We start from the raw sequence: 17,302 nt of genomic DNA, 5'->3' as shown, positions 1-17,302 counted from the left end.
TCACTTTAGGCCACTTATATTAGACCCCAAATCTGTTTTATTTTTGTCATAGATGACACTAAAAATTTAAAAAATGCTTGTGGTATAGTTACCGTATTTATCAAACATCGAGACTAGACACGAAACCGATTGAAATCTTTTTTCTTGGTTGTTAATGTTATCTCATTTCCAAATGATTGTAAATAAGACATAAAATATCAAACCCATTTACAAAACCTTTTTAAATGGTTTAATTTGAGGCTGGCTCTAACATAGAGTGGGTAAAGCCACAGCCCATGACACTGGCATTTCATATGGACACTGGTTCATGTCCCAGCTGCTTCATTTCCCATCTGGATTCCTGCTAATGCCCCTGGGAAGGCATTGGAAGATGGCCTGCATTCTTGGGTCTCTGCATCTCTCCCTGTGCGAGGCCTGAGTAAAGTTCCTGGTTTTGGCCTGGCCCAGCCTCAGCCAGTGTGGCCACTTGGAGAATGAGTCAGTTGATGGAAAATGTCACTCTGTGTCTCTCCCAGAAAATCTGGTTTGCAAATAAATAGACTTTTTAAAGCTTTTATTTTATATTATTAATACTAGGCCCTTAAATAGAAGCTAAACCGGGTAACCTCTTTGATATTTCCCTTGCATTTAATATACAGTCAGAAAAGGAATTTGCAATAGGATGCTGGTAACTCAATGTTTACTATTTTAACTTTTCCTTTGAAAATAATACACTGTTCCTATGTTCAAAGTAACAAGACTGTTACTTTGTCAGTCCCAAGGCTGACATCTTATATTTTTGCATATAAGAACGAGGAAAAAGTGACAAGAGCATTCATTGATGGAAGAATAAGAGACATTGAAAAATCAAAATTAATCATATGGAATAGAAACAGTAAAACTTAGAGACTAATGGAGTTAATAATAGTTTCAGAGGAACCAGTTACAGACTAGAGAACTGATATGAAAACAATTATACAGTTTGAAAAGCTGGCAGGAAATTTAGAAATAACATGTGGGGAAAGCGATACCACATGTATCGCTTTTATTTGGCAGTAGAGGAAAGTGAGGTTCAATTTTTTAATGATTGGAGAGACACAGCGAAGAAGAGAATGACCACAATGACTAGGCCTGCGCCATGCTGAAGACGAGAGTCTGAAACTCAATTCAGATATTCCACATGTGTGGCAGCATCCCTCTACTTGAAGCATTACTGCTGGCTTCCCAGATACACATTAGCAGGAATCTAGAATCATAACTGGAGTCACTGTGGTTCAGTATAGGCCGCAACATCAAATATGGGTGTCCCAACCTAAAATCCTTTCCACTACACCAAGTACCTACCCCTCAAAGGTTTTCAATAGAACTAGAGCTGGAAACCAAGATTTCTAACTCTCCCTTCAATCTGTTCCCTCCTTCCCTCTCAGCATCAAAGATAACTTCCCTAATGATTAAGAACCCAGTGGGGACATTAGAAAAATTAAAAAATTAAAAAGAAATTTCATAACTTTACCACACTAGGCACCATATGTATCCTTTCTCTAGAAGACAGCCAGGCTTCTAAAACATTAATGGGCGAATTTTAAAAATATGTCGTGCTTCTTTCACAGTATCATTAACTCAGACATTGAGCTTGCCTTTCTGTTTTACTTTATGCCTCAACTCTTAGTAAGTGTGAAGCTTTTTCTTCAAGGTATTTCTGTTATTAAATACTCAGGTCACCTCAACCTTGCTTATCACCACATGCCAGCTAGAACATCAACTGTGTCCTTTTTTTCCCCCTTCACAACACATGTGGTATCGCTTTCCCCATGCAGCACACTCTATCTTTTTGGACTCACTGTTTCCATCTGCACAGGATAACTGCCACCACATGACACACTTAGCAATACAGAGCTGACTTCCGGAGAATGTACACATTAAATCATTAGATAAGCAGCATGCTTTCTAGCTTACCATTGGTCTTCGCTGTTTCATGTTCATCACCACTGTCATCGTTGGTGGGTTCTGAGAGTGCCTAAGTGTGCCTGCGGGGAACTCAGCTCATGTTGGCTTTCATTGTGTTTCACTTTGTTTTTGCCTGCTTCTTTCTTTTAAATAAACAACAGAATGTATTGCCCCAGATGGTGATTTTGTAAACCAGGAATATTTTTCATGAAATTTTGGATCTTCTTGTAAGTCCACATCAGGGCACCCATTTTCTGTAATGAATGAGGCTTTTCTAACAAAATGTAGGATGCATTTCCAATGTGTTTGTGAAATCTTATCTCCTTTCAAAGCAAGCCAGCATTCTTTTCTTTACAACATAAAACTTCTTACTTATGACTTAAAGTGTTGACACATATACTGGATGCTCACACACGTAATTTCAGTTTTGATGAGGTCTAATTTTTCTGTTTTGGAAGTTTTCTTGCACTCCATTCAATGATTCTTTGGTTTTATGCTTGTAAGACAAGTAGCAGTCTGTAGATTGTAGATTGGTATCCATCCAGATTTATTTTTAAAAATATTCTTTTGATTCCCAGCTTTTGAGTGCCTGAGTTTCTCATGGATGAAAGCCCATCTCTTTGGAGAACAATCTTTCCTCTAAGGAAAAAATCCTCATGCCTCTGGAACCCTGTCCTTAAGGTTTTTTTCCTCTTTTCTCCCCCCCACCTGTTTGTTATTAACATCTGTGTGTTTCAGATGCTAAAAACAAAACAAAACAAAACAAAACAAAAAAACAGCAAAACTGCAGTCACTGAATATTCAATAGGGAAAGCTGTGAGTAGCTAGTAGCAGCAACCATTCCACATTTTCTCATCTCAGTGTAGAGAAACAAGAAAAGCTCCTCATCTAATCTTCCTAAGAACTAATGTTTATGGGTCTGGCGGCGTGGCCTACCTGCGTGGCCTAGTGGCTAAAGTCCTCGCCTTGAACATGCCAGGATCCCATATGGGCGCCAGTTCTAATCCCGGCAGCTCCACTTCCCATCCGGCTGCCTGCTTGTGGCCTGGGAAAGCAGTTGAGGACGGCCCAAGGTCTTGGGTTCCTGCACCCGTGTGGGAGACCTGGAGGAAGTTCCCAGCTCCTGGCTCTGGATCGGCACAGCACCAGCTGTTGCGCTCACTTGGGGAGTGCATCACTGGATGGAAGATCTACCTCTCTATCTCTCCTCCTCTCTGAATTTGTAATAAATAAATCTTAAAAAAAAAAAAGAACTAATATTTATAATGTGCTGTGGGCTTAGCCCTTGTCCAAGGGAAGTGCCTTACACAAATTCATTTGTTCATATCAGCCACAGGGCTTAGGTCCTCTCTTTAGTTTTCATCCAACAGCAGTTAATGTGTCTAAATCACACCGCAAGACAAGCCTGTTCTATGAACCTGTAATGCCTTCTCTTGTTAATTTCCATGGAATATCACTTAGAACTTCAAGAGCCCTTGATTTAGGCTCATCTTCCTGGGAGAGAGTTCCTTAAAGACTGAGATCTTTTGTGTTAGTGCAGGCTGCCACCTTCCTGTACCTGGGGACCAGGAGAATCCCCCTCTGCCATCTCCCTGGGAAGATGGGACAAGCAGAGGACATTGGTAACTGCAGGCTGCCCATGGTCTTAGCTCACATGTACATACTTCTGTTAAACCCTGACCACAGTAATTCTCTGACATGGATACATACCTGTCTCTAGAGAAGGACACTGAGAGGCCCATCACACCAAGGCCACAACAGAGCTCAAGCCCAGTCCCACCCTAGGAGCGCAGCTTCAAGGCCTATCCCGGGCCATGCACATCTTCATTACACTTAAGGCTTCTCCACCCGTGGGTAATCAAGGGCTCGGAGAGTCATGGTGGAGAACATCTGTGAGCTTATCTCTCTGCTCTGTAGTTGATAGCCACCCCAATTCTTGAACTGAACAGAAGCAAGAAGAGCTGTTAAATGAAAGAGGCATGGAGAAAGTAGAAACCACTGGTTTTAGTGCATCTGTCTGAGAGCTCTGTCTCAATGATGAAACAATGGCATACTGGAGCTGTGCAGATCATCCTGCATCACACAAAGTGATTGATGTGATGGCATCTGACTTGAGCTTTGTCAACGGCACAGAGCACATTCCCATCAAAGGCCTGTCCTGGGCACTGCAGCCTTCATAACCATCCCAGGACTTTGCTGTTTTGAGAGGTTTGTTTTTAGTACTGCTCTAGCTATCAGCCAACTTTCATATCCCACACCTGCCCCCCCCCCCCCCAGGAAGAGAGAAAACAACAGAATCTCACTATTGAAGGTGAGAATTGTGGTCAGCCATGTCCAGCTCACAGTGAACCTACACTGCATGTGGCGGCGAAGGGAAATGTTTATTAGTGTTGAAGTTTTTAAGCTCTTATAGACTTTACTCATAAATCCCTCATTCCTGCCTAGGATGAGTGGAACGAGATGAAGCAGCAGAGAGGAAGCCATCATCCTCACCGGACAGGGTAGAAGGGAAATTAGCACCAAAAAAAAAAAAAAAATGTGCCACTAGTTTTATTTATGGCATTTTTAAATGGCATGGCAATAACAAAAATGTCCAAATAATGGGATTGAGTAGGGGGGGATCTTACCATCTGGAATGGATAAAGAAGGTTAAACCCATTTTCATTATCCTTTTCATTAGGTCACATATAAATGGTACATTATAGTTGATGCCAAATCAATAATTCAAAGTAATTCATGTTTGTATGGTGCACAAAAGTCACTTTTCCAGAACTCTTCCATAGACATTGTCCTGTTTGAGCCTCCAAAATACCATCATCTACCATTGTAGCAGTTATGCAAGCCACCCCACTTAACTCATGCCAAAAGAGAAAAGTTTGCCACCAATCTTGAATGCAGGGGAAGATTAGTCTTACTCTGCATCACTGAGCCTGGGATATTTCAGATTTGTTATTAAACTCTACCTTTAGATGCTGATGCCTTCAGAGACTTACTATGACAAGCCAATGGGATGCATGCCATGTGGCCCCAAACTTCAAAGTTTTTTTTATTCCTATATTTTTTATGCCTATATTTTTATTCACTATTTGTGTAATTTTTTTCTACTCATCTTCTTGTGCTATTGACTGCTGGCTGTCATTCTGACTGATCACAGTGCCTCTATGGTAACATGGGACTAGTGGGCCGGTAGATTCAATGCCAGGTGGGAACTTCTCAGCATCCTCTCAGACTCCTTACCCACACACTAAGTCAGAAACTCTGGGCATGTGGCCAGCAATCTGTGTTTCAGTGAGCCCTGCTTCCTGTGAGTCCCAGAGCCGCTGAGTCTAGGGAATGACCCTGCTCTGGGGCAATGCTTTCCCAACCTCTGCTGTGTAACTGGAGTCATCTAGGGAATTCAGAACCGACTGAAGCATATGTCCCAACTCCAAAGATTCTTATTTCATTGGCTCAGATGTGACTTTTTTTTTTGAATCTCTACACATATGACATTTTGAGCTGGATGACTATTTGTTGAGAGCCCATCCTGCACACAGTGAGATGTCTGAGGCATCCTTGGCTTCTATGTCCAGATGCTAATGCCATTTCCCCATGAGCTGCAATTACCAAAACTTTCTCAGACATTGCCGAGTATAATCTGCGGGTAGAAAGCAAAATTATCTATTCTGTTCTTTGTAAGCACTGGTCTAGGTTCATGGCCCAAACTCCCTAAATGATTGGTTTTTTGTTTAAAAGAAAAAATGGAGAAGAGGGGGCCCAGCATGGCAACCTAGCAGCTAAAGTCCTCGCCTTGAACACACTGGGATCCACACATAGGGTTGCCAGTTCTAATCCAAGCAGTCCCTCTTCCCAAATAGCTCCCTGTTTGTGGCCTGGGAAAGCAGTTGAGGACAGCCTAAGGCCTTGGGATCCTGCACCCACGAGGGAGACCCAAAAAAGGCTCTGGACTTCTGGCTTTGAATTGGCTCACCTCCAGCCATTGCAGCCACATGGGGAGTGAATCATCGGACAGAGGATCTTCCTCTATGTCTCTCCTCTTCTCTATATATGTCACTTTCCAATTAAAATAAATCAATCTTTTTTTAAAAAAGGAAAAGATTGATTTATTTTAAAGGCAAAGGTAGGGAGGTTTTTTTCCAATGCGTTGGTTCAATCTGCAAATGGTCACAATGGAAGTGCTGGGCCAGACCAAAACTAATTCCATCTGGGTCTCTTGCATGGGTGGAATTAAATCCAAATACTTTGCCCGTCTTGTTCTGTTTTCCCAAATACATTAGCAAACAGCTGGATAGAAAGCAGAGTCAAAACTGCACCCATATGGGTGCTGTAACACAGGCAACAACATAACATGCTGTGCTGCACTGACAGCCCTATTTTCTTTTCTTTTCCTCCTAAGATTTGGGGCCTATGTTGTAACATTTTGAGTAAAGCCACTGCCTGCAATGTCAGCATCCCATATGCATGCCAGTTCACCACTTTCAATCCAGCTCCCTGCTGATGTGCCTGAGGAAGCAACAGAGGATGGTCCAAGTGCTTGCCCCTGCACCCATATGAAAGACCTGGAAGAAGCTTCAGGCTTCGAACAGGCCCAGCTCTGGCCTTTTCAACCATTTAGGGAGTGAACCAGTATGCAGAAGATCTCTTGCTTCTCTATGTCTGTCTGTCTGTCTCTCTCTCTCTCTGTAAACTCTTTCTGATACATAAATAAATAAATCTTTTAAAATATTTATTTGTTTATTTGAAACTATAATAATCAAAAAACAGAAAGTCAGATCCTCCATCCACTGATTCAGCCACCAAATGGCTGCAATGGCCAGAGCTGGACCAAAGCTATGTGCCTGGGATTTCATCCTGGTCTCCCATGTGGGCAGCAGGGACCCAAGCATGTGGGCCCTCATCTGCTGCCTTCCCAGCCACATTAGCATGAATCTGGGTCAGAAGAGGAGCAGCCAGCAGTCAAGCCAGCTTTCACTTATTCTGTGTCACAATGCCAACCCACCAGCCCCCGAAATAATTCTAGTAACACTGCAAACAAGGGTATGGCTTTGTGGCACGGGCGGTTAGCTTCCCTGGCATCTCATATCAGGGTGCCTGTTTGAGTCCCAACTGCTCTGCTTCTGATCAAGCTTCTTGCTAATGAACACAGGAAAGCAGGGGAAGGCGGCCCAAGTGCATGGGTCCTTGCCATTCTTGTTGGAGACCAAGATGGAGTTCTTGGCTCCTAGCTTCAGCTCAACACAGTCCTGGATGTTGTGGCCATTTGGGAAGTGAGTCAGCAGATGAAGGATATCTCTCTGGCTCTGGCGCTCTCCCCCTCTTTCTCTCTCACCCTTGCCCTCTTTTTTATTTTTCCTCCCTATCTGTCACTTTGCTAACAGATAAATAAATCTGTTTTTAAAAGCTGAAAATTACTGCCCTGGACAGTTCTATTAATAAGAAGCTTTGGATTTGAGCAGAGTTAAAGAATAAAAGCCGAGGGGCCAGCTCAGTAGTCTAGCAACTACAGTTCTCACTTTGTACATGCTGGAATCCCCTATGGGAGTCGTTTCTAATCCTGGCAGCTCTGCTTCCCATTCAGCCCCCTGTTTGTGGCCTGGGAGAGCAGTCAAGGACAGCCCAAGGCCTTGGGACCCTGCACCCACATGGGAGACCTAAAAGAAGCTCCTGGTCCCTTGTTTCAGATCAGCTCCGTTCTAGCCATTGTGGCCACTTGGGGAGTGAATCATCAGATGGAAGATCTTCCTCTGTTTCTCTGCTCCTCTCTGTATATCTCACTTTCCAATAAAAAAAAATAATAAATCTTAAAAAAAAAGAATAAAAGCTGAGATTTATAGCATTGGGTAAAAATGTCCCTGTAGACAATGTTAATATGCTATAAATTTCTGTATTTAAAAAAAGAAAGAAAAAACCCAGGAGGTAGAATTTTGTATACTTTCACTAAAAAGGAATCTTAAAAGCTTGAAAAGTTAAATATATTTACCTTCATTATATTTTCACAATGTATACAGGTTATGAAACATCACAATGTGCAGTATAAATACATAGTATTTACATGTCAAAATTTAAGTATTTTTTAAGTTTGTAAAAACTGCATATTATGTATGGATTTGAGTTTTTTATACCAAAATAAACTTATTTTTAATTTCACTTTCCACAAACTTTTACAAATGTCCTCCTATTTCAATTGTAGTAAAATCCCTCCCGCTAGAACAAAGGCCTGTGCCCTTCCATAGGATCCCTACTGAGCAGGTGACTCCATGGCTCCCTCAGTGATAATCTGTGATCGCTTGGGAAGTGGAGTGCGTAATGAGCATCAGAACGGTGAATGTGCCCCCTCTCTGTGTGGCTCCTCTGCCACCGTGATGAAGCCGGGTGTCCCATCATCACAACCCGCTGCAAGATGTTCTCTGTGCAGTTTGTGACACCTGTTCTTCAACCCAGCTCCCACTTCCCCCAACAATTAAATGGGGTATATAATGTTTCTTTCAACATGTAGAGTGAAAATGATACTCTGTGATGCTGAAAAGTTCTAAAAAGATGAATTTTTTTAGGGAAAAATTGCTACCACTTAATTTCAAAATATGAAATTACTGTCCTGAAATAATGAGTTGGATTCATGGATTTATTGAACACCTACTATGTGCTAGGTACTGTGTGATGTCCTAAGAAGTTTTATGTATGTATATATATATATATATATATATATATATATATATATACACACACACACACAGATATATATGTATATAATATAACACAGACTCTCTTGTGGCAAAAAAAAGCACCATGACTGTTCAAATATGCCAGAATAACCTTTGAAACCAATTTGACTTTTTCGTTTGTCAGGCTAGTAGTTTGTTAACATGAAAGAAATCAGCTAGTTCTTTTTCCATGGTCTAGATATTATCTAAACAGTTACTTAACTCCTGTCCTGGTCTAAATTGTTTCACAAACTTGCTTTTAAATGTCAAAAATTTTAATTAGGTAATAGTGCTTCCCAGAAAATTACCCTAGAAAAAAAGAGATCATAGCTGAGAGTTATAAAGTATTATTTTCTCATTTTCCCCATATTTTTTTAATGGCAAATGGTTTGTATACACAAGACATTTGCTGGAAGAAACACTCAGCGATTAACAGGGGCTGCCTCTGGGCAGGGTGTTTTGAGGGCTTGATTGGGAGCCTCACTTCATTACAGCAGCTTTTAGACAGCTTAGTTTTTCCCATTCTGAACATCACACTTTCAGTTTCAAGTACTAGTAGAAAACAGAAGGGAGACATTCCCAGCAGTCAAAGGTCCCGGAATGCCTCTTCTGATAAAGGTAACAGGCAAGTTAGGCTGTTGGCTACTATTCATGTCCTTTCCTTAGTGTATGTCTTCTTGCTAAATATGAGTGAGGTGGTTTTGCTGGGTTTTTTAAAACTTGTTTACAGTTTGTTTAAAGGCAGATATGCTTAGATCTTCCATCTGTTGATTCATTTTCCAAATGCCCACAATAGCCAGTGCTGGATCCTGCAGAACCCAAACACCCAGAACTCAACCCAGACCTCCTATGTGGATGGCAGGGCTCAAGTACATTAGCCATCATCTGCTGCCTCCCAAAGATGGACAGTAGCAGGAAGCTGGATTCGAAACAGAGTAGCAAAGACTCCACCCAGGCACTCCCATGTGTGATGCAGGCATCCCAAGCCACTGGAACACATACCCACCCAGGAGAGGAGATTTTGCAGACATGACTGTGCTAACTTTGGATCCTTGAAAGCAAGTAGCTCATACTTGAGTCTGGGTAGTTAATGAAGGTCTCTTTGGGGAAGCCACATCTAACTAAAGAAGCAGAGAGGAGGAAGGTTGTCTCCCTTTGCTCCTGACACTAATGGAAGTTACTATGCAGACATGCTTTCAGAATAACAGGTGTAGGTTAGGGAAGTCTACACTGTGAGTGGCTAACAATTTCCTCCACGTATTAATTTCCTTACCTTTTTTGTGTGTACTTCTAAGAAGAACCAGCGTCCAGTCCTGAGGAAAAGAAAAATACCTCTACCACCAGCACCACCAGACCTGTTTGTGTCAAAGACAAACACTCCATAACAGCTTTCCTCTCTATCCTTCCTTTATACTCAGCCCTAACCTGGCTTGAGTTAAAAGTCCAAGGAAATGTGCAAAAGGACAAGTTTAATTGAGATTGAAAGCATCTGAATCATTGCCTGTTGGGATATGGTTTCCCTCCACTCTGTTCTGAGCTGTTGTCACTTACTGTTGGAAGCTTTCAGCTTTCCCCATTAAACAAGAAGCATTCTTTGTTTTTCTCTCCCTTTGTTGCATATAGCAATTGGAAAACCTACTCATATGACTTTCAGAATCCTCTTTAAAAATATATTTATTTGAAAGTCAGAGCTGGAGAGAAAGAGAAACAGAGAAGGAGAGAGATCTTGTATCCACTGATTCACACCCCAAGTGACTGGAATTGCTGACTCTGGGCCAGACCCAAGCCAGGAACCAACAGTTTCATCTGGGTTTCCCACATGGATGGCAGGGGCCCATGCACTTGGGTCATCTTCTGCTGCCTTTCCCAGGTGGTTTAGCAGGGATCTGGATGGAAAGTGGAACAACCTGGAACACAAAGCAATGCCTATGTGTGATGGCAACATGTCAGGCAGCAGCTTTACCAGTTGACCCACAGCACTGGTGCCTAGAATCCTCCCAATCTCTGGGAATGTGTCAATACAAACTGTTCAACTATTCCAAGGCATATCCTGGAACGATTCCTACAGAATTTAATTACATCTCTGTGGTCTTTATGGGAGAATTGCAATTCTGGGCCAAAATACTAAACTCCTATTCTATAAACAGCCATTTTCAACTTTTCTTATTTTTATTGGAGTGGTTCATTCCCTGAATGGCTTTGCATGGCTATTTATGACAGGCATCAGTAAGCAGCAGACAGCAATGATATAATTATTTGTTAACTTGATGAAATCTGTGAGAATTTAGCACAGTGTCTCTGTAAACAGCCTTTTAAATTCCTCGGACAAAACTTTATGTGGAAATTCTGAGAAGATGCCCATCAAGGCTGATTATGGTGAGGTAAAAGAAGAGGCTGGAGGCAAGAAAGATTGCAGACAAAGGTCCTTTTAGGAAACCATTTAGAAGAAAGGATTGAGGGGCTGACAGGGTAATCCTCTGCCTGTGGAACCAACATCCCATGTGAGTACCAGTTCATGTCCCAGCTGTTCCATTTCCAATCCAGCTCCCTGCTAATGTGCCTGGGAAAGCCACAGAGGATGACCAAATGCTCTGGCCATTGTACCCCGTGGGAGACCCAGAAGAAGCTCTTGGTTTTCCAATCAGTTCAGCACCAGCACATGCAGCGATTTGGGGAGTGAGCCATTGTATGGAAGATCTCTCTCTCTGCATCCCCTTCCATCACTATCAAATCTGCCTTTCAAATAAACAAATCTTTCAAAAAACTAAAAAGAAACTATGAAATTACTCATACAGGATCTTAGTGTTAACAGTAGAATTGCAACGGGCCAATGTTACCAAATTCTTAAAACATAGAGTATTCTGATTTTTTAGTCTATGGAGTGCTGGTTTCCCAATGCCTTTCTATGGATTCATGCTAATGATGACACTGATCATGAAATTAAACTTTGTGTGATCTTCTAAAAATAATAGGAGAAAAATCCAAAGCTAAATTTACAACGACTGTGCCAACAGGTACTTTGCAAAAAGAAGAAAAGCACTCTTGTCCAGTTTTTAAGGAAGATACTGTTGGCTGTTAAATGAAGTCAGCCTAATTCTGAGTCACTAAGCAAGAATTAGACAGGGAATCAGTACCATTTTTTACTCTTGAAAAGGCATGCCATGTTCCACAGACTTCCTTCCCCCTTCAGGTAATCAAACTGTTATTTAATCCTGTGCTTCTAGTGTAATACCTAATGAGATTAGTAGCAGCCACTTACAGGGAACTGCTCACTGCAGCCACTACAGGGTGTCCACCCTTACCTGGGGGCAAAGATTCCAAATTGTCAGCAAGAAGAATAGATTTGCCTGTAAAGGATGTGAAGAGATCTCAGCCACTGTGTTATTCTATAAAAGAAGTGCTTTGAGCAAGATCACTTAGGTCACACTTTGTGAAGCAAAGTCACATCCCAAGTGCAGAAGAAAATGTAAAGTTCAGAATGCCCTTAGGGGCCGGTCCCTTGGCATAGTAGATGAAGCCTCTTCCCATAGTGAGCACTGGTTTGGTCCTGGCTGTCCCGCTTCCCATCCAGCACCCTGCTGGTGTGCCTTGGAAGGTAGCAGAGGAGGGCCAAAATCCTTGAGACCCTGCACCTCTATGGGAGGCCCAGAGGACCAAACTGACTCAGCTCTAGTTATTGCAGCCATCTGGGGAGTGAATCAAGGGATGAAAGATCCTCTCTTGCCCTCACTCTCCTTCTTTGTCTGTAAATTGAGGCCACATGCAGACTAGTACTCTGCCTGAGACTAATACCCTGGCTGTTTCATTTCTGATCCAGCTTCCTGCTAATAATGGCCTGGGAAAGTAGCGGAGGATAGCTCAAGTCCTTGGACTGCTGCACCCATATGAGAGACCTGGAAGAAGCTCCTGGTTCCCAGCTTCCAAGCAGCCCAGTTCTGACCGTTGTGACTGGGTGGTAAACCAGCAAATGGAAGATATCTTTTTCTGCTTCTCTATCTGTCTCTGCAATTCTTTCGAGTAAAATAAATTAAAAAAAATCTTTATTAAGATTGGCTTTAAGTGTTAACCAGCTGATAAAATCAGCTCACCTTAAACCATTTCACTTTTCTAGCATTCTTATTCAGTTCTCATTTGTAGTTTTGCCTGTCTGCCTTGAGATAATGCAATCCCCCAGTGCCACTGGTCAGGGCAGCTTGCTTTACTTATGGATTAGTAAGGATTGATAAGAGACCATGCATTGTCTGCCTCTCCATTAAGCTGTCCTCCCATATCTGAAACTTGTGCTGCTCTTTCAAAAGCAGGCAATATGAATGTTTCAAATGATTCCCAATGTTTAGATCTTCTGTTCTACATAGTTCTCGTAACTTACATTTAGTGTATAATATATGGCATATGTGTTGAGTCTATTAGGTTATAAGCATTTAAATTACCACTTTAATTTCTACTATATGACTACAGATACTTCACTCTGCCCAGACCAAAACTCACTGAGTCTTTAATCCATGAAAGAGATTATTTCATTCATGTGTGGAATCCAGACAAAGTTGATCTCACTGAGTAGAATGGTGGTTCCCACGGGCTGGAGAGAGAAGCTGGGAGGGATGTATGGGAAGGGCTGATCAATAGGTACTAAGTTGTAGTTAGGGAAGAACAAGCAGTTCTATTCTGTCACACAGAAGAGTGACTATAAATAAGGACATTGTACTATATATTTCTCTAAGCAACACAAGACTAAAATTATTTTGAATAATTTTATCATAAAGAAATATCCTGTGTTTGCCAAGATAGATATGTTTATTCTGATTGTATATTATGCCATATATGCATGTAGAGAACATCACATGATACCTCAATAATAGGTACAATTTTTATGTGTCAGTTAAAAAATTTTAAGTAAAAAAAAAATTATCTATATCTACCAAAAAAAGGGAAAATGGTCAAGTAAGCCACTGCTCCCTGCCCAACTTGGAAAGCACAATGAATCATGTTGGAAGCTGGGTCGTGTGTGCCTGAGCTCGGGTGCTCCAGGGCTCTGCCTTCTGACTGTGCCATCTTCTCTTTGCAGCTGCTGGCTGGACGCTGGCCCTTTGAACACAGTGACTTCGGAGTATTTCTCTGCAAGCTGTTTCCATTTCTGCAGAAGTCCTCAGTGGGCATCACCGTCCTCAATCTCTGCGCTCTGAGTGTGGACAGGTAACACAGCTCTTTCCCTTTGCTCTTGCGTGGGGTTTAGAAAACCATGGTTCTCCAACACAAAAGGGCTCAAGAGGGTTGGTGCCCGCAAGGGACATTAATGGGCTCTAAGTGAAGGGAAACAGCAATAGTCTCACCTCCGTTGTTTAGAACTACAGTACACATTTGCTGGTTATTCGCTGACCCAGGCGAGATGAATCTGAGCAGTTTTGCCAATATCTGCGTGTCCTCCTTACAGTGCCAAAGGAAAAGCTGACCATAATCCTGTGTGGGATGACCTTTGTCAAAAGGAAATCTTAGGGCTTGGAAATCTTGTATCTTCAATGGGTGAACTTAACATTAGAAAAATGAAGATACTGTTTAGATTTGTGATGGTGGGTATTGAGCTAAGTGGTAAATACACAATATTGTTATGTTCTACTCTGGTGTTTTTCATGCCTAAATCATTTTGTAATTTTTTTTTTACAACAACATAAATATTCCTTTATCTCATTCTGGAAAACCCTTCATGTAGCTCTTAGGCCTTTCCTGAATGCTCACACATGGCTGTCAGGAATTTACTAAAAAGGCCTCCTGGATTTCATGGCAAGAACAATACAGAATTAAGTTAGAACTTCACAATGTTTTAGAGGGGAATCCCAGCCTATACAAAATTGTACCACATAATTCAAAATTCAAAATAAAAATATATTTAAAAAAGAACTTCACAATGTATTATGTGATTCTTTTATTTTTAATACAGTGCTGCGCAGATCATTTCTAATGTACTATTTAATTAGTTGACATTAAATTTAAAAGAACGTTCAGGCCCGGAGTGATAGCTAGTGGTTAAGTCCTCATCGTGCATGCGCCAGGATCCCAAATGGGTACCAGTTCCTGTCCTGGCTGCTGCACTTTCCTTCCAGCTCCCTGCTGGTGGCCCTAGAAAGCAGCAGTGGACGACTCAAAGCCTTGGGACCCTGCACCCACATGGGAGACCCAAAGAAAGCTCCCAGTTCTTTGCTTCGGATAGAAGCTCTTCCGGCCATTGCGGTGATTTGGGGAGTGAACCAGGGGATGAAAGATTTTTCTCTCTTTCTCTTCTTCTCTCTGTAAACCTGCCTTTCCAATAAAAATAAATAAATCTTTAAAAAAATTTTTAAGGACTGTCAACTTTTCCAAACACGTGCTGCTGACAATCACCTTGTCTCAAAAAGTGAGTCCCATCGCCACAGCAGTTAGAGACCCACTCTCTCGATGAACATGTAGGTGCCTACAGATGCTGTGATCATTTACAATTAATCTTAAAATTGTTATTGTTTGAAAAGCCCATTCCATTAGTCATTAAAATTAAAATGAATATTATTGGTATGAATGTATGACTATTATTGAAACAAGTGTTTAATATCATTACTAAAAATGAATTTATCACTGAAACTAAAAACAAAAAAAATCCATTGGTAGCTTAAAATGCAGTAATGCTGTTGATAAAAATGCCCCACTGTAATGGTTAAACACAAAGATCAGAAATAAATCTATCACTTATTAGTGGGCAACTCCTGGGAGAATCTGAGGTTTACCTTCCACAACACATCCAATGGTAAGAGTTTTGCCTAGCGCAGGTGGCAATTGTCTAATTTCTATTTGATTCAATAGATAATGGTATTGATGACCAAAAGTTGAGTAGACACTGATGATCTGAATTTCATTCACTAGTAAGTTTCCATTCTGACGTTCCCGTTCCTAGCATCCTAACAGCATTTCTTCTTTCATCCAAAGTACTACAGTACTCAAAAAGAAAGACTTAAGTTGTATGTAGTACATTACTAATATAAGTAAATATTTGCCTGTAAAGTAAATAAGTAAATATTTCTGATATTCTGAAATACCAGACTGTATATTTGGATATAATCCTGTATTCTCATTACAATATCTGGTTAAAATGTTTAACAATACCACAGGGAAGAGATGAAAAAGTAGTCATGACACCAAGTAAAAATTTTAAAAAATATATGATAGGGCCTGTGGTGTACTAGGCTAAGCCTCCGCCTTTGGTGTTAGCATCCCATGTGGGTGCCAGTTCGTGTGACTCCTGGTCTGCTTCCAGTCCAGCCCCTTGCTTATGACCTGGGAAAGCAACATGGGATGGCTCAAATCCTTGGGCCTCTGTACCCTTGTGGGAGACCTGGAAAAAGCTTCTGCTTCCTGGCTGCTAGCTTCAGCTCAGCTCAGCTCAGCTCCAGCTGTAGCAGCCATTTGGGGAATGAACCAACAGGTGGATGATTTCTCTATCTCTGCTTCTCCTTCTCTCTATAACTCTGCCTTTCAAATAAAAAATAATACTAATAATCTTTTTAAAATAGAACAATGTGGGGTCTAGTGCAGTAGCCTAGCAGTTAAAGTCCTCACCTTCCAAATGCCAAATCCCATATGGGTACCAGTTCTAATCCAAGAGGCCCCACTTCCCATCCAGTTCCCTGTTTGTGGCCTGGGAAAGCAATCGAAGATGCCCCAAAGCCTTGGCACCCTGCACCCGCATGGGAGACCTGGAAGAAGTTCCTGGCTCCTGGCTTCAGATCGGGTTAGCTCCAGCTGTTGTGGCCACTTGTGGAGTGAATCATCGGATGGAAGATCTTCCTCTCTGTCTCTCCTCTTCTCTGTATATCTGACTTCCCAATAAATAAATAAATAAATCTTTTGAAAAATCATACAATGTAATATACACACAAACTCTTCCTACTAATATTGCTAAAATGTTATAAAGCTATACAGTATTTAAAACATTGTGGTATACATGCATGAATATGCAGATAAATCACAGAGAGATGTAGGAACAGCTGCTGGAGTCTGCACCCATATGTAGTAAGATAGGCTGATACCACTTTAAATAAAATGAAGGAAGGAAAAATTTGTTACTAAGTAGTGCTATTCCCCAGCCCTCTGGGAATAAAAAAGCTTGATAAGGTTTATTTATTGTGTTGTGAATAATATGTATAATAATGATCAGGTGTTGAGTAGCAGTAAGTATCAGGCCTTATTAAAAATACTTCGCAGAAAGTATCCTATTTAATCCTGACCAGTAATAGAGTTATCCCCATTTCCCAGTTAGGGAAGCTGAGGTTGAAAAAGGTTAACTAAGTACATGTGGTTGGAGCCAATAGTTAAGTGTAGGTAGTCTGTATTCTTACCCACTACGCTCAGGAATGTAGAAACCCAAACCACAAAACCATAAAAGAAAACAAACCTGTCTTTTTCATTTCCAGAAAAAGGAGGATCTGAACTTAAACAGTAGTGATACGATTCTGGATTGTTTTACAAGAGATAAAAGAGATCAAATTCACAAAATCTGAAAACACACAGAGCAATAAATTGAGGAAATACTCCTACAGTATGCTTCTCGGTCAGGCTTGTTCTTCCCCACCCTTTTTGTTTTGTTTGTTTCCTATCTGTTTTTCCACTTGGGGAATCTTAGGGTCCAAAGAATCAGCTTGTTCAGCTGCTGG

At 41.3% G+C, this 17,302-nt stretch overlaps 1 protein-coding gene and 1 long non-coding RNA gene across 8 annotated transcripts in view; one reads left to right on the top strand and one right to left on the bottom strand.

The window, feature by feature from the left end:
- Positions 1 to 17,302, top strand: part of EDNRA (endothelin receptor type A) — a 64,393-nt gene that overhangs the window by 26,783 nt on the left and 20,308 nt on the right. For both annotated transcript variants that reach the window (XM_058666790.1, XM_004588128.4), the window contains exon 3: positions 13,693 to 13,820. In XM_058666790.1, coding sequence (XP_058522773.1) covers positions 13,693 to 13,820 — 128 coding nt within the window. The remainder of the gene's footprint in view (positions 1 to 13,692; positions 13,821 to 17,302) is intronic.
- Positions 9,904 to 17,302, bottom strand: part of LOC131480799 (uncharacterized) — a 121,498-nt gene continuing 114,099 nt past the window's right edge. For 5 of the 6 annotated variants that reach the window (XR_009245826.1, XR_009245828.1, XR_009245829.1 and 2 more), the window contains one exon: positions 9,904 to 9,982. This is a non-coding gene — a long non-coding RNA (uncharacterized LOC131480799). Of the gene's footprint in view, positions 9,983 to 13,115; positions 13,220 to 17,302 lie in introns of all 6 variants that reach the window. The other variant, XR_009245827.1, reaches the window with a different exon arrangement.

The sequence above is a fragment of the Ochotona princeps genome, chromosome 7 (genome assembly GCF_030435755.1).
Source record: "Ochotona princeps isolate mOchPri1 chromosome 7, mOchPri1.hap1, whole genome shotgun sequence".
NCBI classification, from domain to species: domain Eukaryota; kingdom Metazoa; phylum Chordata; class Mammalia; order Lagomorpha; family Ochotonidae; genus Ochotona; species Ochotona princeps.
The sequence above is the reverse complement of the archived record's forward strand: the minus strand, read 5'-3'. Positions and strand labels throughout refer to the sequence as shown.